Source organism: Calypte anna, chromosome 2 (genome assembly GCF_003957555.1).
Source record: "Calypte anna isolate BGI_N300 chromosome 2, bCalAnn1_v1.p, whole genome shotgun sequence".
Lineage (NCBI taxonomy): Eukaryota > Metazoa > Chordata > Aves > Apodiformes > Trochilidae > Calypte > Calypte anna.
The window spans coordinates 30,496,810-30,520,315 of NC_044245.1; the positions used below are offsets into that span (position 1 = coordinate 30,496,810).

Sequence of the window (23,506 nt, forward strand, 5' to 3'; positions counted from 1 at the left end):
ATATGCTATTGCCTGTGAAGTCCCACCTAGGTAAATACTTTTCCTCTGATGATCAGTCCAAAGATGCCAAGGCTGCTGCAGTAGCTAGTGTGATTTAGATGTTCCATAAATGTGTTGTTTAGCATACTGGCCTTATTTAGGACACTCGTCCTAAATAAGAGCAATTGTTGTGGAGAAATGGCTGTCCTTGGATTCATGTGCTGTCTAGGAACATAGTATTGCCCACAGCCACTTGACAAGATATGGTGGGAAGAGTTACCATGACTGTTCAGTCCAGCCCTCCACAGCTGCAGGTCACTGTGTAAGGGGATATGTAGCATCTGAGGGTCTACTGACCATTCTAGACCCTCTGTCTCTCCTCACAGTGCGCTCATCACTAATGGGTACTCCCCATCAGTACACACAAGACCCCCTTAGGATCCTGTGACAGGCTTATGGTCTTTGGATCAGAAGGCAATGTATCACAAAACAACTGAGCACCAGGAAAAGGATGGGAGAAATGAAAGAAGTTACCAAACTTGCTGGCTGCTGGTATCTGCAGTGTTCAATACCTAGGCAAAAAACAAGAAGGAAGCCACAGTACTGTAAAAGACTGGCTTATGAAATACTTCTCTTGATAACCATCTTGCCTGAATTTTGTTTTTTATAGGTATGCCTTGGAGATTTCCCCTTGCACATACAGGTAGTTGCTCAACTTCTCAACTCATTCATTTTCTGATGGGTTCCAGAATAGCATGATGCCTCCCTAAATTGCTGCAGGCTTTCTGCTGCATCTGAGAGGACACTAAATGAACAAAAGTGAATGTAATGATTTAGGCCTCAAGTCAATAAAATACTCAGTCATCACATGTTTTGAGCTAGACACTTGCTTATGTACTTTTCAGCTTTACTTTTTTGTTTACACCAATATATGTGCACTTTAGTATTTCATCTGCAGGGTGTGACACAAGTGGCTGAAAATCTGTTATGTATCTGTTTATATGTTTATACACACACCTTGTACCTATAAGGTCTCTAAGAGAAATAAGCTTTGTAAGCCTGTAAGTACTGAAAGCGAATGCTGTGATTAGATAGCCTCCAGTAACATGTTCTTTGAAGCTAAGTAAAACCAGCTCTGCTGTGTTACTTCAAGTGAACTACTCCTGAAATGTAAGGCTGTCACATTTATGTTTTCTCCAAACGTGAAGAAAAGCATTTGTTTAGAATGTTACAAGGATGCTATTTTTAGAAGCATTCTACTGGTACTTAAAAAGAAAAATCTTGACCAAACTTCATCCTCTTTCATTGCACTGGTAATTTACTTATGTGGGGTTTTTTCAGCTTTATTATTACACTACATCTATTTTCAGTTAAGATGATGTCCAGTTCTGCTGCACTGCTTTATCAGATAATAAAACCAGATTCTTATCATAAGAGGCATCTTCTGAGACATAGAAAGTTCCTTAGTCATGGCAAATAAACTATTTGCAAAATGCACGTGCACTTTTTAGTTTCCCAAATTTTTTGTCTCCACCTTTTTAGCTTTTCTTTTACACTGTCAGTCTGGCAGAGGTAGGGAGAGGAGATGGAGAATGCAATTAGGTTTAAGATAGTCTAGGTTGCGATTTATTTATTCATCCCTGTGGGCATGATCTATGGGTGATACCAGCTACCTTGAGCAGTCTAGCTTTTGTTGATGGTTGCTTTTAGCCAAAACTGCCACTTAGCCTGTCTGAAAATAAATAAATAAGGAATTCCAAGGCTTAGGGAAATTTTCTTACCAGTTTTTCATTGGCAACTGCTTTGACAATGGGGTAAAGGGCTGGAAATGAAATGTGATCATAACATGCACATACCAGTCCATCCATGACTAATGATTTATGTGAGACCTAACTCATGATGGTGCAGAATCTGATTTGTCAACTGAAAGGTTTTGCTCTTCCTGCTGTTATCACCTGTCCTGCCATCCTGTTCTCTCAGCTACCAATCGACAGGATACGAAGTGAGTGGGTGACAGCCATAGAGCTGTGCTATTTTTAGAACAGGCTCCAAGCCCAAGTTCGATCCCACATGTTGGCCGCTCCGAAGCTTAAGCTCATCTAAAATAGTCTGCCATCTCTGCTTGTGGCATTAGGATTCCAGCATTTGCAAGCTGTTTTTCATTTATTAATTCATTTTGGGACTGCTCTTTCCCAGCAGCTCTTCAGATTGATGTGAATATAGGAGCTTTTCCCTCCCTGATTCTTTCTAAGATATACCTTAGAAGAGTTGATGAGGAGTGTTGTCTGAACATGGATTCATACATCTTCCTGGCTCCCCATGCTTTTAGTGAAAATTATTAATTCTGTCCTGTGCATTTGTTTAGTCATTGCATAGTGGCTTGAGGATCAGAACAATTTGTCAGTTCTTTTGTGCACAGTTCTTCTTTTAGTAAACTGTGGGGTTCAACCTTACCCTCTTGTCCTAGAGAGCTTCGGTACTTTCCTCTTGCTACAAAGAGCCAGAGATGGGGCAGATGAGGGATGCCCACGTCTGCCTGCTGAGGTGGGACCTTGCTGGGCACTTACTGTACCCTTCCTTGCCAATTGCTCAGTCTGTTCTATGGACAGACTGCCTAGCAAATTGAAGGGTGCATGATTTGGCTAAATGAGCTTGAAGTATGAAAAATGGCCTTCTTGGGGCTGATTCTGCCCTTAGGGATACCAGTTGGACACATGTATCTATAAAAGTCAAGTTTGGGATGCATTTTGATAGTCTCACAGTATATTTATATAGGTGTTTTCAGGTACAGTAAGTAGCTGCATTAAGATTTTCAAGGTGGTTTACTTAGCTAAAGAGAGAGGCTATATTTAGTTGAAATCTGTTTTCATTTTCCTTTGAGAATTACAAAATCTTGCTTCTGATTGTATTCCGGTTTATTTTCTCTTCTGCCATCTATAAATGTGGGAAATTAAGATTACAATGCTCTTTGGGAGAAATCCTTGTTCTTCTGAAGTCAGGCAAAACAATCACAGTGCATCCATTGAAGTCAGTTTTCATCTTTCAGTGTTGCTCCAAATTCACCAGCACAGTAAAAACAACTCCCAAGCTGATGGATCGATAACATTTTGGCTTGCAGCTCTGTTCCTTATCAGAGTTCAAGACAAGGTAAAAGTCAGATAAAAACTGGATCTGGATTCACTGTAACATTTTGAAAACAACAGAAGAGGTCCAGGACTGAACTTAGGTGCCATTCTGCTCCAGCTAACCAGGAGGCTTTCATGTGGTTTCATAACAACATTATTGACTGGAATGAGAGGTGACCTTTTCATAGCACAGTAGCAGTCAGTTTTTTCCTGCTCTCAGAGGCACGTTTGTGCATGTAATGCAGCTTCTCCATGTGCTTGAATGCTCCCCAGTGAGGGATGGGGGAGGTGGGAAATGAAGTGCAGCAGCAGACACTGGCATGGACCCACAGCCCAATGTGTGGCCTGGCATCTCAGCTCAGTTCCTTGGCTCACAAATTAAAGAGGGACCTTTTTACTGATATAGGTAAAATTTTTTAAATTTTTTTTTTTTTTTTTTGGCTTGTAGTGGCAGTTTTCTAACTAGAGAAATTTTCAGATAAATAAGAAAAAACCTCACTTGCTTCAAAATTTTAGAAAGAAATTGTCCCAATCCATTTAGGTGGGGGTGTAGCATGTCATGTAAAAGCTGCCTGAAGATTTTTAGAGTGCATACCATCTTCCTACTTTGTAAATATTGTATATATAGGAAAAAATATATCTTGGATTAAAATATATCTTGGATTAAAAAAGAAAAACTACACCTGCTTTTCAGGAAAGAGTGATTCAAAAAAAAAGTATTTCTGCTGTAGGAAAAATTATTCTGTTTAATTGTTATTATTTCTGCCAGTCAAGCAATTCTGACTACTTCTTAGTAAGTTCAGTGGTACTGTCATGATCACCAGGTCTAAACTGTGTAACAAGTAGTAGTGAAAGAAAATCTGCCTTTTGTTTAAAGCTTTTTTCCAGAGACATGGCTACTATGATGTAAAGTTTATTTATAAGTGGCTGTAGAGGCTAAAACATGTTTGATACGTTTGCCCACTTCTGGATTTTTCTTAAAGCCTTGTTTCTTAAAATAGAGAGTGTTATACTCTACCACCAGACATATTGCCCTGTGTATATACAAACAGTGCCAAACACCCCTGAGCTTCTTCAGTAAACTTAGTAGCTCAGGTCTTTGAGTTTCCAGTTCCCAATAATCTTCCAAACTGATTTTGGTTTTGTGGCATGTCTAGCCATCCTCAGTTTTTCAGCATTCTTTTTCAAGTATCTATACTGAAACAAGTTACAGTATGCCAAGAATATTATTGGGGAAATTCAGTAAACCAAGAATATTGGCATATACATGCCACGTCACTTCTGTAAATCAAAATAACCTTTTTTGTATACCCTAGGATTTTATTAGCCTTTTTGGTCCCGGTGTAATTGTAGGCTAAGTTGTCTGTCTTCTGCTGTGATCCTAAATCCTTTGCATAGCTATTGATTTTCACATTGCAGTTATCCTGAGAGTTAAGCATGGCCTGCATTTCTTGGCTTAAATCCCAAAAAAACACTTAAACTCTGGCATATTGTACAAGCTAGAGATGGTGTTTGTCTTTATTCTCCAGCCAGGGGCATTTCATAGTCTGTTGCCCAGGAGCTCTCAGTGTCCAGGTCAGTTGATCTGACCTGCCAGACTACCAGGCATCAGGCAGTATGGTGATACAGATTATCTGCTCAGTAGATGTGCAACAGGCTTGAAATGCCTCAAGTATGCAGAAGATACTGCGAGCTGTCACAGATCATGTACTGCAAACTGCCAGAGGTTCTGTGCTCTGGGGCTGCTTTGCCTCTGTGTCCATCCGTGTGACATGGGAGACAGTGCACAAATGCACCGGGGTCTCTCCAAGGAAGCTGCACATTAGCATGGAGTGCCTGGCAAATCTCATACTGTTTGTATCTCTGCTTGCCTTATTAATGGCATAAAAAAGGGCAAAGTGCTTTGCTGGTCTGAGGCGTTGATTTGACAGTATCTGGTGTTGCTTTTGGCTACCTGGTTTGCATTGTTTGTATACTCTTTACCTCAGCCTTGTTGCAAAAGACAGGGATTTTAGTTCTAATCTGATAAAGAACTGTACCAGCACAACGATTGAGGTGTGTATATATTTCCTAACCTAAATATTACTTATTTATTTTAACATCACTCTATGGTTTTTAGAATTATTTAAACTTCGTGATTCAGGAATGTACCCTTTAATTGATGAAGCCCCTAAGCCTATGCTTAACTTCAGCCTTGTGCTTATAATCAACCATGTGTTGCTGAGGTGTTATCCTGAATCTAGGACTTGATTTCTAGTAGACTTAATTTTATGAACAGAAAGGCATATTTTAAGAGGAGAAAGAAGTGATAAGTCATCAGTTAGTTCCAAAAACCCTGAGCTAATTTGCATGAGAAAGATTCATGTATTGTTAAATGAAAGATGGTAGAGACTCGTACATTTGTCAAGTGTAATGCTTCTTCTCAAAACTTTGCAAAGTTTTATTCTCCTATCTCTTTGTATCTCCTTTGTCACAGAATCCCCTAAAGGTACAGATATGTCTTTGTCACCACAAAAATTCCTTTGATCCTTGAATTTAGCTTAAACACATATAGAATTACACTTTTGTCCTCTGCTGAAAAATATCTGTCCCCAGGGATTCACAGCACTGCAAAGAAAAAGCAACATGAATTTCATGACAGGCTTGCTACACAGAAACTAATCAGAGACATTACAGCAATTAATCTTTCTAAGAAGAGCACGTGGATAAAATGATCCATTTTTACTCCCCTAGGGGTTTGGAATGTGGTCCCTTACTTCCAGGAAGGAGAAGAACCAGTCTGTTTGAGCATCTCCCTTGATTTCTTTCTGCTCCCAAAACATCTGCTTGTCTGTAGTAATAGGTTGCTGTTCGTTAACCTAGTTAATCCTCCAGCATAAAATGCAGTAATTTATGTGGAGTGTTTGGGTTTCACATGATACTAATGACATGTAATGAACTGTGGCTACAGAAACATCTGTTCCATACAATAGTTAATTTTTTTCTTTTTTTCTTTAATCCTGGGGAATTAGATATAAATAAAATTAGTTAGGAGCTCCTTAGGGTGCAGAGATTAGTGCTCAAAACTTTAGTACTGAAATAGGCTAGATTTAATACTACCCATGAACCCTTAATTTAGCTTCCACTTGCTTATGCATTGTTGGATATCCATGAATGTTGTTGCTCAATGATTTTTCTTTAAAAACTTGCCAAATGGAAAGGGGGCTGAAGGAAGCTTCAATGGGACACTGGTAAAACCACCTTATCCTCATTTAAGCATTTGACTAGAAGCTAGAGAACATGCCTTTATTTAATTTTGTATGTAATATTTATCAGATACAATTGAGCGATATGGCAGAAAAATCTATGCAATTCCTTTACTAGTAAGAAAACTGCAGAAGTTGAAACTAACCTACTAATTTTAATGAATAATGTGAGTGAGAAATGGGATATGCTAAAAACAAACAGTAATATACTGTTTGTACTCAACAAGGAAAGTAAGAAGATAAAAGTGCTACTTAATTATAATGTAGCAAAATCTTAGCTCTTTCTAATTTAAGTGCTTAATTTCTCAGTCTTAATGTTGCAGAAAAGCAGTTTGCAGATTTAATTTCCCTATATATATTTGTTTTTAGCAACTCAGAAGGCAAATAAGGAAAACACATTGTGAAGTTCCTGTAATGAGATCTTACTGTTACTAACATGCCTTACATTTTCTATAAAGTTGCTGATTGCATTTAAATTCACCTCAACAGCACTAAATCATTTCCAGGGTTTACTCTTACCTCCAGTGTCATTAGAGTTCTGCAAGTTTAGGAAATGCATTTGGAAATACAGAACAAACCCCCCTCATGTTCCTATATGAAAATGTCACCTTGTAAGATACATAGCCTTAAAAATAAAAAACAGATTTTCTTCATGCGTGAACCCTTTATCCTTCCCCTGTGGAACTCTAAAGGAGCTCTATAAACTCTTTTGATCATGCAGGAAAAGAATGGGCTAACTCAGCAAGGTTTTTAACTGCATGTTTAAATTCTATTGTGATCAATAGAATTTTAGCTTGTGCTTAAATATTATGTTGGAAATAGACAGATTTACACATGTGTTTTAAAGCTAAGCATGAACCAAAGTAGGCCCATAATACGTCAAAACAAGTAGGAAGAATTCAGGCTGTAAAAGCTCTACCTCTGGGGGTGGCTGACTTCATAAATGAAATATTTTGATGTCTTTTTAATATGTAATCTTAATTATAAGGTATAATGCTGTAGTTATGAATTGCTGTGAATTAGCTAATATATGATAGTTTATGTGTCTGTCAGTTTAAAATACAGTACAACAAAATTAAGAACTCTTACAGCTAAATAATAGAACATATGTTTTCTGCTCTTGAAAATGGTTGTCTTTTATTTAGTTACTCAAGTATTTGAAGTCAGAGCTGTGAATACTATCTTTAAAAACTCAGCTGCATATATAAGAAGTTATAAACATGCATGGGTACCCAGTACCAGAATCCTACACTCCAGCATTTTCCATCTTCTGACCTGTTTTTAACTTATTCTTCCAGTGTTTCCCTGTAATGCAAGGCCAGATTATTTTGAGGCACTGAATCACTAAACAGGGTCATGTTCTGGTTGGCTCAAGGGCAGAGGCAATTCCACTTTTTTATTTACTTCTGTCTATAAAAAGCTTTTTCTGTCTTAGAAAAGACTTCTTTTTCTATTGGTGATCTCCTTTGCACTCATGTTAAACATCTTCTTTCCCAGCACTGTCATAGTGCCATGTATTTCCCACAAGATATTTGGGTTTTTTAATTATTAATTTCAAGAGAAATATATTCACAATATCAAACTGTCAGCTGTCAGTAATATGATGTTAGGACTGATGATCATCCCCTGTGTTGCACTGTAACACCCTACACCGCTGTGCTGCCCCTGCCCATGTCTGTGCCCTTTGCAGAGCTGGGTCTGTGCTGTCAGCTGAGGTTCTGTGGAAAACTGGGGGATAGGGAAGACACAAGGCAAGTAGAGGGGGATGCTTAGTGCTAACTTAAGGATCCTGTAGGGAAAATACCCTTGACAGCTGCTGTGGGATCTCTGTCCAGAGGACAAATCCTAAATCTCAACAGGACCCGGTCAGTTTGGCACATGGAGGAAGGAAAGGTTTCGGATGAGAAAGGAGACTTGAGCCACAAGTGCTAAGTGCCATCAAGTATCCAAATGTCACAGGAATGTCACAGTTCTTTGTGATTGTAAATCTTTCCTTCGATAACACATTTGTGAGATGTTTAAAAAAAAATAATACTGCACTTGGCTACAATCTACTGTGTTACTTGAAGAGCAGACAGACGGTCCTTTGCCGAAAAGCAAAACTGAGCCTCAGTTACCTTGCAGATTCTTGAATCATCATCACTAGCAAAAGGTGATGGAGATAGTTGAGAATTCGGTGGATTTCTAGAAGGCTCTGATTCAACCTCTGTATTAGCTTCTTGATTACAGTGAGGAAACACATCCCAGTGGCCAATGGCCATTGTCGCTCTCCTGAGGCCAAAATGTGGAAGGAGATGTGTAATTTTGATAGGTGAGCAGTCAGGTTGCTACATACTTATATAAGTATGCTTCATACATATGTATGTAGTGATAGGCTTCAGTCATACGTGTAACAAGTGCTATAGGGCAGCAGAGGATCTGCAGAAGTAAAGTACCATCTGTAACAATGACATGAAATGTATTTATGTGTAGGCATAATAATCAGCAAACAAGATGCACAACTTCTGAAATATCATTATGAAAAAATCAAGTTCACAAAGCATGCATGAAAACTGCTAAGACAGAGGAGCACTGGTGCTGTGGTATGATATGCCGTCCAGCGCTGCTCTCCTCAAAGCACATCAATGCTGGAAAACTGAGAAAGACGCCGTGCAAATTGCCTAATGCTTCTAAAAATAAGTGTGAGCTGCTCATCCTCCCTCCAAATTTTAGCAACTCAACCGAACTGTGTGCATCGTTGGTAACTGTGTCTAACGTGGTGTGCCGCAACTGGTGACTTACTACAAGAATTATATCAAGCACGCTAAATACGGAAAGGCTGCTTATAAATGCACGCACAAAACCCGGTCCCTCACTGACATCTACCCTCCCCCCCCCAACCCTTGTTAGCTTCAGAAATCGCCTCTCCTGAGGCGGCTGCAGGTCCTGCAGGGAGCAGGCAGCAGCCCGGCTCCCCCGCCAAAGCCAACTGCGGCGTAGCCAGAGAAACGGGCAGCAAAAATAGAACAGCAGGATGGCTGCGCGGGGGCGAGGCAGAAACCACATCGCCAGCAAAACCTCCCGGCGTTATTTTAGGACTGATACAGCAGCCGTGGCGGTTTTGTGCGCTTTTCAAAAATAAATAAATAAAAATAAATAAATAAAAAAAAATACTACCCGGGGGGTGGGGTGGGTCTGGGTGTGGAGGGAGAGAGGGGAATGAAGGGAGTCTGTCCGGTTCCCTGCTGTCCTTTCCCCCGTCTCTGGCTTCTCCCCAGCAGCGGCAGGGGCTGGGCTGGGGGAAGGGGTTAATTGCGCTCGAAGGCGAGCGGCGGAGGGAGGACAGCCGGCGGTTTGAAAGACAGAGACTGGACAGCTGTGTTTGCTGTGGTATTTTTAAACGCATTAATGCAGGCTCCAATCACCCGGCCATGCTTGACCTATTTTTGGCTCCGGCCGGCCATTGTTCTATTTCTGCCGCCGCTGGGCCACGCGGGTGTCGATTCAAATGCAAATGAGTTATCGCTGCTGCTGCTGCTGCTGCTGCTGCTCCCGCCAACTTCTCCCGGCCGGGGAGAGGAGAGGGACGCAGGGACAGGAACACGGGTCCGGGCTGGGGTAATTCAGACCAAACCATCCGGGGTTCCCGGTCGCCGGAAAAGGGAGCGTACTCGGTTTGATGGTTTTTAAAAAGGCTGTGCTTCTCCCCCACCCGCCACCCCCCCCGTCCCGCTAGAAATCTCGAAGCGCAGAGATACTGCTCCAGTTCTTCTTCCACCTGCTCTCGGCCGCCCCATCGCCGCTGCTGAAACCCGGCGGTGCGCAGCTCCCTTCCCGCAGGCAGAGGCTGCCGAGAGGGCATTCGGGATTTTGGGTTTTTTTGGTTTTGTTTGGTTTTTTTTTTCCCCCTTTTCCCGGTAGATATTTGTGCAAATGCTTAAACGTTGCTAGCTGCCGAAGCGTTGTTATCTCGCAACCCTCGCTGGAGGAGGTAGGACCGCAGAGGGTCGTGCCTGACACCCCTGTGCAAGTGCAGTGATGAACCTCTCGTGTAGCTGAAGTGCAGACGGGTTGGAATATGCTGCAGACAATTTACGAGAGTGAATCGTGTTTTTCCTCAGATGGGGTTTCTGGACGTGAAAAGCTCTTGGCTCAGCAAAGAATGCACAGTATGATCAGCTCAGGTAAGAGACAGCTCCCTCCATACCTTGAACTTGAGTGGCTGACTGGGAAAACACAGCCTGGCGCGACAAGAAAACACCCCTCCTCTAAAAAAAGTGACTTTATTTCTGTGGGCTTTATGTAAGTTGTTAAATAATTACCTTTGTGCCAGTATGACAGCTGCTGTTGCAGAGTTTGTCTCTTTTAGCCTGCTGCTTTCTAGACAGAGCAAAATGCTCACAACCGAAATCTAGTTTGGGATTTCTTGTTTGTGGTGTTGTGTGGTCGCAAAATGGGGTTCGTGGTTCAGGCTTATTCACAGAGAGGCTTCCTCAGGCAGCCCTTGGCAGGAGGCTGCAGCAAGAGCCTTTATAGGCAGTAAACAGGATCTGGTCCTTCTGTGAGTTTCCTTTTCTTCACTTTGTGTACAAAAGGAGTTTAATACTAATCCCTTTCTCTTTTCATGACATTGTTACTTTAAAATGTCCTGAATATGCTTGGCTTAGTTTGTTACTTTGTGTAAATGGCTTAATTTGTTACTGGCAGTGGTAGTCATATGTAATGACTCATTGGATGTAAATTGGACATGTTTTTAAGGAAGGTATTTCAAAGCTACTCTGAAGAACACTGGACATTTCCTCGTTATCTGAAGTTATCCTTGTATTTTCTAGTTTCTTCACTAGCTGTGTTTAAGACCTGCAAATGACATCTTGAAGATGAATTATGTTGGAAGAATTGTTGCCATTCAGATAAATGTCAATATAGACAGGCTAAAAAAATATATATAAAAATTTCAAGTTACTTTTGTCCACTCTGTCTTATACTCTGTGAATCACAGTTTTGCTTTTATTGGGTTGAAACTCAATATTTTGAGGCATGTTATTAGCAGTTTTTTATCCTAGGTTTCTGACTTTGTTTTACATAAAGTTGGCCTGATGGAGGAATGTAGGGTGAATTGTTTACATGTACTTTAGTCCAGCTTACCTCCCTGTTTCTTTTTTTTTTTTAACTTTTAAAAACTATTTTTCTTTTTTACATTACTTTTCTTTGACATAACTTGGCAGCGTTCCTCAGTTTTTAAGGTCAGTTATATGTGCAGACCACAGCTCTTCACATGTTGACTGTTTAGTACACTTGTTGAGGCCATGCTTGTCTGTTTGTTTTTATTTTCCTGCATTATACAGAAAGAAGTTTTACATGCATTTATTTCTTAAATACAAGTTTAGAGCAGACTGCTATTTTCAGATATGAATATAAATTGTCAGACATTTTGTGAAATGGTAATAAATTTCCTGTAAAAAGACGTAGGTACATCTTCACCTCATCATTAGTGTTTGTCAATATGAAAAGTCAAGACTACCTCATAGTGATTATAGAATGAAGGAAACGATGAGAGATTGAAAAGGTGTTGTGTGCAGGTTAAAGTAAGGGGAATACCTGAGTGGTCTAGAAATGGTTAATATTAAAGATAAGCCATTTTCTGTTCCTTTTTAGAGCTTCTGGGTTGTTTTTTTTTCTTTTTGGATTTCTCAAAGAATTTACTGCTTCTCTTCTTAGAACTGCTTCTCTTCTTATAACTTCTTAGAACGGATGCTGATAACCAATTACAGTTCCTTTGACAAGGACAGAGATCAGGTGAAGGAGTTGTTTACAAATATGAACAATAAAGCTCTAGCAAAGACAGTGGGTAAAAGTAGAAGTTTCTCTGAAAGCAATATAGTTATGCAAAGCTGTCCACAGTGTTGACCTCTTGTTTAAGAATTATTGCTTTTCTTTGGATTTCCTGGACATCCCAGCAGGTGTCTCGTGCTTTTGTGACAGATAAAGACTGACTGCTTCCCCTCCCTCCTGTTGTTTTTTTATTCTTTTTCTTCTTTTTTTTTTAGGGTTTTTTGTTGTTGTTCTTTTTTTAAGACTATTTCAGCTTGAACTTAGGTGTACACAGTGAAAATCTGGTTTTTTTTGTTTTGTTTTTTTAGCTCAATATCCCACCTTTTAACTACCAATTAATGCAGCTTCAGAAATAGCAATTTTCTGATTAGAAGCATAAGAAAGTTCATAGCTCTGCTTTTCTTCACTGGAGACTAGAATATCATGTAGCAATTGATTTGTATCTATAAGTATAAATTCTTACCTATATTACCTTAGGCCCGTATAAAATACACAGTTTCCCCTGTGTCCCACAGTTTTCCCAAGTAGAACAGATACTTTGAAAAGAAACAGGAACAAAAAACAAAGCTCAGTGAAGAACATTATCCACATAAAAGATGTTTAAATATGAAATTTGTGTAGGACACACAAAAAAGTTCCCAGTATTTCTGCTGGCCTTTAAAATACACTACTAGACTGCAAGTAGTTGGCATTGTACATGGTCTGCAGTTAAGTTTATGTCACATGAAACCACAAAGCCTGGTGCTACTACTGATTGCCTTCAGTTCCCTTGAGTTCAGGGTCTTGCAGAATCAGGCCTGGTAACTTTTAAGGTATCATCTCCTTCTGTGCTGCATTTGGGGGAGAAGGAAATAACCAGGGTATGACAATGTGCTTTAGTGGTAGGAGGAGCTAGACTCAGTTATTTCAAATTTGCTTATCACAGTGTCCTTACTATAAAGTTATTTTCATTTACATGTATGAGACTTTTGTTGAGGTTAAAAAGTTGCATGTATTTAGGAAAAGAGCAGATCCCTGAGGGTTTACAATCTGCACCCTGATCTTATTTAAGTCTTTAAAATAAACACAACTTAAACATTCAGTGGATTTTTAGGTTTGCTAGATTCTAGATGCAATGGACAAAAATCTGATTTTGTACTGAGATGGAGCCATCCCCCAAAAGGATGGATTCAATGGCCAGTGGGTACATATTTGCAATGCTAACTGTCTAAGGAATTTCTGATAATAGCAGACATAGGAAATACTTCTGTCATGTGCAGCAGTTCTTCTGGTATTCCCTCAATTACTGCTTTGCCTGTCTGTCGCCATCCCTGCTTGTAAGTCATACTATGAATGAGATGATCTGGATAGGTACCAATCAAAAGTCTAATTATGAATGGAGCAATCTAGATCGGCACTGACTCAATAAGCTGTGTAATTTGCAGACACCTACACCTTACTTCAGAGAGCAGTTTCAGCTATCTTGAGAAGACTGAACTAGATTCTCCCATATGGTACCGTTGCTCTAAAATGCAGCAGTAAGTGCTGTACATCTTTATTTAATAAAATTATGCTGATGCATTCTTATTTGATGCCATAATTGTTTTAGTTTCATGACCAACCAAATAGCTCTGGAGTCTAAAGACTCTTATTTAGGTGGAAGTACTATTTAGCTATGCTGTTGCTTTAATTTTACAAAAAAATTCTCACCTTCCAAGTGTATGACATGTCACCGTGGACCCTAGCATTCAACTGGCCTCTCACCTTACCAGAAAGTGATTAACAAATGGTAAGTCCTTGAAAAAAAGCATTTAGTGCAGCACAGTCCATGGCATGAATGCTCATTAAAATGTAGTCAATACATAAGTGATGCAGGGCTACAGTACTCAAACAGGTGTTCGCTGTGAAGAAGAAGGAACCTACCCAGCTGTGGTATCTGTACATGTGGGACTTTAAAAAAAAATGCCAAGTTCATTGTCTTGTGATGATTTTATGTACTATGCTGTATTCCAAAGGGGAAGCTTACTGTGCTTGAATCACTGGCCCCCTTTTGAGACACACCCTTGCACTGGCCTGTCTAAATCACACCTCAGCTTTTATTGGATAAGGCATCCTCTGCTTCCTGCCCAAAGCTGTTTTCTTGAAAAATCAAGAGTTCAAGGAGATCTTGAGCTTAAAGCCATGCTTGTCACAAATTGACAGGTGACTGGAGTAAGTTACACAAGCCTGCTCACATCAGCTAACCCTTTGGTGAAATGCAGGAAATCATACCTGTCAGGCTCAGTACTCTGTAGGGCAAAATTATTCTAAAAGAAATATAACCATTCAGAATGATTAATTTGTTTGATTTAATACACCTACAGGCTTTCAAAACACCTGCAGTTTCACAAGTGTAGTAAGTGAATGTAGTTGCAGTGTTCTATTCCCTGCATAGTCAGAAAATTCAAAGTATGCCACTTGAATATAAGTGACAGAATTGATGCTACACACATCACATTGTACGTGGGTTGACAGGTCCACGTGAGCTATTTTTCCTCAGTAAATCCTGATCTACAAAGTTTATCTCATATGCTTTTATCTATTGTGTGGATGCGTGACCACACATATGTGCTTATACATGTGCATTTTTATTGCCTTCAGAGAAATTTTTTTGATATTTGCTCTCCTGTTTTTTCTCTGGTCAAACAAAACTTTTGCCTGCTCAACTGTTCCTGTGGAGAGGTTGCAGAAAGCATACTCATTTAAAGGTTTGCTCTGATTTCACGAAAAACCTGAGATATTTGCATGTCTGAATCAGGTAGCATGAACTTCTTACAGATACAAAATATTGCATATGTGGTATCTCAAGCAATAACTTTTCAAGGAGAGTGAGAATAGATGTGCCAAGCTTTTACTTTGTAATTCTCTTCAGAGTAAAAAATGGAGAGTGAAAATTCATTATGGCAAAATTCTGGGTAACAGCTGAAGAGGCTTTTACAATGCCTGCCGTAAGGGCTAGGTAGAAAAAAAATCTAGTGCTTCATGGTAGTTGCAAAAGTATTTGAATTAATTATTACAGAAGAGTAAGGCCTTAGTCTTAACAATTGACAGTGAGAAGACATCAGCAATGTAGGCTTGGAGATCTATTGTAGTTCATTCTGGAGAGGCTCTGCCCAGTCATGTATGCTGGGCAAGACATTGGTTATGAATTTAGTTAGAATAAAAATGGTAAAATGGAATGAAAGTGCTTTTTTGTTTCATGTTGTTGCAGAGATAGTGAGTCCAGCTTCTGGAGCTGCATGCTTACTTGACAGTCTTAATTTGAATTAGAAGATACATTTATATGTTGGAGTAAAAACTTGGAACAAGAATTTCAAAGTGCAAGATTGACAAGAATAGCAAATTACAAAAGCTGGAAAGAAATAAAGTGCAGAACATAATTTCAAAACCTATTTGAGCATCTTTCCTGATACAATTAGACACTGTATTTAATACAGAGCACTACTACTAGGCACTAGGCACTAGGACACTAGCTTGCCCCTCTTCGGTGTGTTGAGCTAATTCATTTTATTGGAAAAGGACTTTTTACTCCAGCTGTTTATTATTTTACCTGTTCAGCTTTAGAACACCTATTGCTTTGCACTGCACTCAAACACACATGCTTTCAGCCAGTCTGCCCTCCTGTAAAACTGGATACAGAATCCAGTTAGTTCATTAAGGTTTGTATTGGATGTGAGGAACACTTGTAATGTATTTTACTACCAGAGCTTTCATCAGGCCTCTGTTTCTGAACCAAATGCTTGGCCTCTTTTTTCTGTACAATCTTTACAGGGAAAGCAAAAGCTAGGGAAAAGCAGAATAGATGGATAATCTTAAAAACTTAACGTGCATGTCCACATTAATTTCACATTTTGGTACAGTTGATCAGGAAGGTTTCAGGTGTTGTTTCATTTTAACCTTTCCCAACTACTGTTAAGGATGGACTTTTTTATATGGTGGGTGTAATCCTAAGTATTCCAGAGAAACTAATTGGCAGAAATTATTGTTAAACACATGAAAATCTAAAATGCCCTGTTCTGTGGATCTCTTTAACAGGCTGACTCCTCTGGGTCAGTTATTCTTAGCCTAGTTATTTTCATCTTATGGCATTACAGGTCTAAGATTAGCCTGTTAGGCGTTATCATGCCATCTGAGTTACCTCCTAATATAACTGTACACCGGAATGATTATTTATAGACAGAGCATTCTGTCATTTTTGCTTTATTTCTGGTAGTTTAAATAAAGAAGAGCAACATTCAAGAAAAACCACAAATTCCTTCCTGCTGCCAAAACAACATGATAACTGCCTGCTGAGGGGTGAGGATATTGTTTAAAATGTGTGCTTGCAGCAGATGCAAACATCCTCTGCATCTCCCCCACATCTACTAAAACGAGGTACCTCAGGGTGCCATCACTCCTGTCTCTTTGGAGGAGGGAGAGGGATGCTAGATAGATGAACCAAATGATGGAGAAGACAGGGTTGTGGTTGCTGATGAGAACGAGGATATCCAGGTGCTATTTTTAGCTCAGTGTTCATTGTGAACATGTCACATATGCACACAGCTCCTCCAAAATGGACCCCTTTAGTTTTGCTACATAAAAATGCTGTCTGCTGATCAATTAGCCTTCTTCATGCTTTCACAGGCATAAGAAGAAGGTTCAGCAAAGGGACACATTTTTAGCAAGCCATTTTTTATGGCTGCTTCACAGACATTTCTGCTCACTCGAAAGAACTCGAATCCTAAAGGAGATTTGTAATTCAAAAACACAGTAAAGGCATGTTCTTCCCTAAGGAAGTTCTCTGGGATCTTTGTGATCACGTGTTTAACTGGGAGCAAGCTGTTAGTGACAGTTTAGTAAAGAGCAACAAAAATAGTCAAGTAGCAGATCTTCAGCTGGGTGTCAGTGCAGCCTCTGACTGCGTTGTAGGTGTTGCTCAGGAAGCTGGCAGTTTATAAAATAGAGAAGTAAAAAGGGATTATAATTATCTATTGAGCCATAATATTTTCTTTTTTACCTTTCCCCTCCAAATTCAATGGCATGTTTCTATCCTCATGCATGTTCTGGGTATAATCAGGGGCACCTGTTTTGTTTGCTTTAAAACCTTACTGGTTTAGCAAAGCTTGCAGTGTCAGTGGAAGCCTTTGCATAGTTGAGTGATACGCTGATGGTTTAACTCCCATTACATAATAAGCAGCTCATTTCTTTTTTGGCAGACTGGCAGTTCTGTCCATGATTGTAAAGGTACTTGGGCATTTGGTATAATCTGAGCATAGCCAACACATCTGTTTATTTTTTTGTGTCTCCCGGTTGCAAACTCCCTCTGGCCTGTGGAGCATACAAACAAGAGCTCCCAAAAATTCAAACCCCTTGTGGATGAATGTGCTTGAGAAGCAGGATGCTTTATTCTAATGATAACATGTTCCTTCCAGTAATGAAGCAATCATCAAAGGGAGACAAGAGTAGGGATGGGATGAATTATTTGAAAATGGCAAATGCATAAATCATGGTTTTGCAGTCAAAGACTGTTTTTCTCTTTCATGATCCCCGTGGTTGAAGGTATGCATGCCACAGGGAGGATCCACATCTATTTGATTTCAGTGAAGTCTGGAATGGAATAATGAGGAAGCTTAAAGTTAATTTAATAATTTCCTGCAATTTTTCTGTTTTTAATCCAAGTTTCTTTTTTCTTTCTTGGTACCCAAGGCCACCAACTTGTTGGTGTTGTGCAGTAACAGTATGAGAGGGAGTAGAGGAAGCAGACTTTTAGTACCTAATGTTACACAGAGGCTGGTTTTGGTGTTTGTTACCCCTTTTTAAGTTTAGTACAATGTTAGTGATGGCCCTTTATTTAGCTATTCACAACTCCTTTTCTTGCAGACACAATAAGTTCCTAGGTCTCTTTACCTACTTGTTTGATCTCTAGATCAACATCCCTATTGAAAAATTTGTAGCTTTCCTAAGTCTTGTGAAATCTTTTTCCTATGGATAGAAAAGAAGTAAAACTCCTGGATTGTTTTTCTCGAAGAGTTTTTCTCTACTTTGAATGTAACCTTGAAGTTTTAAAATGCATAAAAGAGTACAGATATTAGATTATCACACAAAACTATAAAATAAAATACCTAGCTTTTTGGAGGTTTTATGTTGACGTTAGCAGTGAAAGAATTAGTATGAGGCACAGAATAGTGTAAGAAATAGCAAATTAAAAATCGTCAGTATGGATCTTTATACTAACATACCTACTTTTACATGTAGATACCTATTGTTAAAGGACTGTATAGAAACTACTTAGATGCTTCAAAATGCTCATTCTGAAAAGGCTTGCACAGCAGCTGCTGAAATCTAGTGGGACCTAAATTCAGGAGACCACTTCACCTTGAGATCTGGTAGATGCTCACCAGCCTGTGTTGTACATCTGCTCAAATCTGTTCCAAGCTCCAAAGACAGATCCAGTCATTCCCACACAGATGTCAGAGTGAGCATCCTTTTATTTGCTGTCACTCTTTTTCTTAGTCAGTCTGTTGCAGAAGAATAAGCAAGTTTTACCCTATTGTTTCTTCTAAGAATTGGCAGTATTACCATAGGAGGAAATAATAACTCTTACCTAGGTTTTTTCAGGGAGTTGGAGTGAAAGACTGGAGGGAAAGAGATTTAAAGAAAATATTATGAGCGAAGATAGGGAAGGTACTGAAGATGCAAGAGAATGATGTGGGAGGTGGAAACCAGGGGAGTTTGAAGTACACTTCTAACTGTTCGAGAAAAGAGGAAAACTGCATGTTAAAACATTTATGAGAACAGTCAACTCCATGAGTTGAGTGAAGTTTATGTCATGAAAACCCCTCCAAAGCCATAATGAAGAATACATGGGAAAGCAGCAGTATTTGACAATCATCTGAAGTTGTAAAAACCATCTCAGGACTACACTTACTTGTGTAGTCCCATAACCTTCAGAGTTTCCCTTGCCATTGTACAGACTTGTTTTGTATGTATATATATACATATATATATATATATATATATATAGTGTCTAAGAGGGAGTAATTTGGGAGATGTTCAGAGCACAGTGTCTGTTTATGCACACAGAACAAATTCTATACCTCACTATCCCTAAATCCTCAAGCCCCCCCGGTCCCCTCCCTCTTGATGTAGTTCAGTTTTTCTAGAGGAACTGCAGAGCAGTCTCACCAGCAATTTTCAGTAAATTCCTGTTGCTGTGCCACCTGCACCATCCCTGTCTTTCCTCTTATGCGTGGCCCACTAGACAATTTTCTGAGCTTTGCTCTTATTTTCTGAGTAGGTTTTTGTGGTTGGTTGTTTTTGTGTTTTTTTCCTCTCATGCCAGTGCATACAGGGTGATAATGGGGCAGCTGGAGAACTTAGGAGGAAAGAAGAGAAATTACAAATGACAACATCAAAGGACTATAGGCAAAGGAATAAGAAGGAATGCTAATGCAGCTGAATTAAGTAATGGCAATGCTATGGATGATTAAAGATACTAATACTGACACAGCTATTTTGTTTAGAAAATAAGTAGTTAGAAATGGGAATACTCAGAAAAAAATTGCCTTGGGCTAAAATTCTCAAACCTCATCTAAAAGTGAATGCATCTCTCTCATGACTGGTCATGCATATATACCTGTCACTGGAATGCATATTCAATTATAGAAGATGCACATATGTAGACTTACCACCAATCTTTCAGTGTCCTCCCTTACTGAGGGCATTCTGGAATTGCTATGTTAAAATTAGAAAAATGTTTTAAAGAATGCTCTTTCACAAGTTAGTTCAGGTGAGTTTGGATGAGTGCCTAAGAAAAAGTGTTTTTCCTCCTCCTGCAGGCTTACCAGCCCACCGGAGTTTGACTTGCACCCTGTAAACCTGCCTGTCTGCCATTCTTCATCTGCAGGTGTCCAGAGGTCTGCAGCAGTACACATTTAGTCCTGAAGACCTCAGGAACTGATTCTTAAGCACTTGTTTTTGTTATTCCCTTTAGGAATGCTACTGCTAGATCTGTTGTGGTGGAACTCCAGGTGCGGGGTAGGTTATAAGAAGATTTAGTAGCCGAGTAGTCTTTGGTGTCTGTAGATTCAGAAAGAAGGGAGTGAATCTAAAAATATGGACTATTACTGTGTTCATTTTCCTCTTTTTCATTAATATTTTATTTTTTGTTCTATGTGAATATGATGTATTTGCTTATGTAGATTTATAGTAAATGCCTATTGAAATAACAGCTGATGCTGCTAGGAAGAGCAACATTCCCATCCTTTCCTTCCTCCTGGGCTCTCATTCCTCTGCTGAACAGCCACATCGCTTGTACAGCACAGATATTCAGGTGTCCCTTGGTACTGATGGGGTGACCAGCCGACCATGGTTGAAAGGTGCCCTGTGTTTCTCTGTGCTGCAGTGGGTGTGTGATGTTAACTGGGGGCAGAGGGCATCACCATTGGGGTTGGGGGGAGGGGAGGCATAAGCCAGGAAGGGTCTCTCTTCTTCTTCCGTGCTCATAAGCACAGCAGGGTCTCTCTTCTTCAGCTCTGGCATATGATGGCTCCAAATACATGCAAAACTGCTGCCTGGGAAATTTTCTGTGTCCAGAGATTGCATCCCTTGCACCTCTCAGCATTTAAAAGACAGTGCCCAAAATTTCACACTCAATTAGCACCTCTTAAAGTCCAGTTAAACACAGGGCACTTTACCAATAAGTAGAATTTATGTTAATATTGTCCCTCTGAAGCTGTTAGTAATTACCTTTCATCATCCATAGGGCACATTTCATCTTTTACTGCTGAAGGAAAATACCCTACCAATGTATGAAGTAGAAAATTACATCTGTGTAGGCTTGAGCAACCTGCACCAAAATCGATGCATTGGAAGCAGGAACCATCTGCATCCCTGAGCTGTCTGAGCTCTGGTGCGGTGTAACATAAAGAGTCTCCAGGAAAGCCTTCATGACTCTAGTGTGCAGGTTTTGTGCTTTTTTTTTTTTTTTTTTTAAACCCTTGCTTTGGGGAGTAAGTATTTTTTTCCAAGCAATCTACCACTATAATCCCCCTGTCCTCATTAATTTTTGTAACCTAAGAGTGCTCTGGTAGGCCCCTATCCTTTCTAAACAACCTGAAAATCAGTAGAATTCGAGTTATAGAAAAATTTGCCTTTGTGTGATACCTTTCCTTGGAGTGTGATACCGTTCCTTGGTTGCTACTTAGGTACTGGTATCAAATACTTTGCTGTGTAAATCAAAACCATAAAATAACTCTGCTGACATGGTAACAAACACAGGTCAAACAGACATCATAGTTGTCACTGTTGTTGCAGTTCGTTTCAAGCTGAAGGCACAGGTTGACCCTCACAGCCAGCACTGGGGTGTGCTGAGCCTGGCACCATAAAATGGAGATGTTTTTTGGAACAGAACCCTTCAAAACAACTGCTCTCCACAAGAACGCCCCCAGCAGAAGTTTCAAGATCTGAAAGGAGAGAGTGTTTCATGGCTGTGAAGTTCTGTATGTCTGAACTGGTCTTTGTTCGGACTCTGTCTCGAGTGGGACTGAAAAACCTGAAGCGCTAGATAATAACATTGAATGATAGCATTTATGTAGGAAATAGCATGTTGTGTCCCCCTGTCAGGACTTGGTTTTTAGAATCAACTGTCTTTAATAAAGAGAAGAAAACTCAGCTTTCTCCTTAGTTAACATGTTCAGATGTTTGAACTTCATAATTATGAATGGAATTACAAAGTCTACCCAGAAGACAGAAGTTGCTTTCTGCAGAAGAGGAAGGCTGTATAGATTACTTTTACATTTCTGTACTAAATTTACTTTGTTGTTATATAACCCTTGCTTGCACTCCCCAGAACGCCTGGAGTTATGCAAATAATTCTCATTTATATTATGGTTGTCCTCTTCCAGTTTAGAGGGATATATGCTTAGGTGGATATAAATAGTATGTGTTCCACGCAAAGAAAAGCATAGTGCAAATGAAAATCAGACTCTTTCTACTTATGGAAGTCTTTCCAAGCTCTTAATCATCTTAAATCCTATTAGCCTTTTCCTGTTTTTGACATGCTCCCTTTCAGATAGGATAACTAAACTGGAATATTCCCAATATCAAAGCCGTGTTGATGAATATGAGATGTTACTTTTATCCTGTTTTCTGTACTCCCTGTTTTGATTTTTGAATCACGTGATGCATTGGCCACATGTTGTGACTGAGATGTCTTCAATCACAGCCATCTGGTTTTAAGGTTACATTAAGGTTAATGAAGCATGAGACATGAAGGTATATTCCACTCACAGGAGAAATTACCATGCACGTACAAAAAGGAGTGAGCTCTTCTATTTTGTTTCCCAGTCACAATGCTTTATGAGGACCTTTGGCATTCCTTGGAGCCTTCCATGAAATACCCTGAAGAGATTTGTTTCATCTGTAGTTTTAACCCAATCAATCTTTTTTCCATTATTCTTCTTTCCAGACCTCTATTAAAATAGCAATTACTGTTGCCTCACTGCCACTATCAATGTTTTCTTAAATTCAAAAAGAATATTTATTTCCCTTCTGCCCTTTTTATCTTTAAAACTGTTTTTCATCTGTGATGGAGTTCTAGTAACTTCACGTAAGGGCCAGAGCAGGGCCAAAGTCCTTTGAGACACCTTGTGAAGGACATTTTGCAAGTCCAGGTAAGTCTGTGGACCAGATCCTTAACTGGTGCCAAGTGTCACAATGCCACTGAAACCCAGGCCCTTTCTTATTTACCATTCATTAACCCTTTGAAATAATTTGTTATACTTTTGTGTCTCAAAATATGCAATTATAAATCAAAGCTCATAACCGTATCCTAAGAAGTCAGTTTTCATCAAAACTGATTTGTTCTCTTAATGTCTGTGTGATTAAAACAAGTCAAATTAAAACAAAAATTGGCTCAGTTGTGGTTGCTAATGGAGGACACAGTTTCTGAGAGAACGTATGGGAAAGAATATCTCTTTCTCTTTCATCTTTTAAAATAACATGCATGGCTCTTGTTTGGCTAAAACAATTTTTGCTCTACCTTTTGTAAGATTTAATCTGTAAGCTCAGACAAAACATTAGAAATTTTAACTTGGAAACAACTTGTTTTAAAAATACCAGGAGATTAAAGCAATTGCAATGTTTATTCATTTCAACCTTGCCTAGCATGTTCACAATTACAGCAGTATAAGTAGATCATATTTAAAATGAACAAAGTATTTTTTTCTTCACCACTCATTTGCGGTACTGTCTGTAGTCGTGCTCCAAAGAGTTTAAAATGAAAAGAAAATACAAAGATTACAAATCTGATACAAATGCTAGAGGATAAAACATATGAAGAGGGATTAA

At 39.4% G+C, this 23,506-nt stretch overlaps 1 protein-coding gene across 4 annotated transcripts in view; it reads left to right on the top strand.

Annotated features, from left to right (window-relative positions):
* HDAC9 (histone deacetylase 9) overlaps positions 1 to 23,506 on the top strand; it is a 453,995-nt gene that overhangs the window by 170,164 nt on the left and 260,325 nt on the right. For all 4 annotated transcript variants that reach the window (XM_030444747.1, XM_030444749.1, XM_030444750.1 and 1 more), the window contains exon 3: positions 10,450 to 10,512. In XM_030444747.1, coding sequence (XP_030300607.1) covers positions 10,450 to 10,512 — 63 coding nt within the window. The remainder of the gene's footprint in view (positions 1 to 10,449; positions 10,513 to 23,506) is intronic.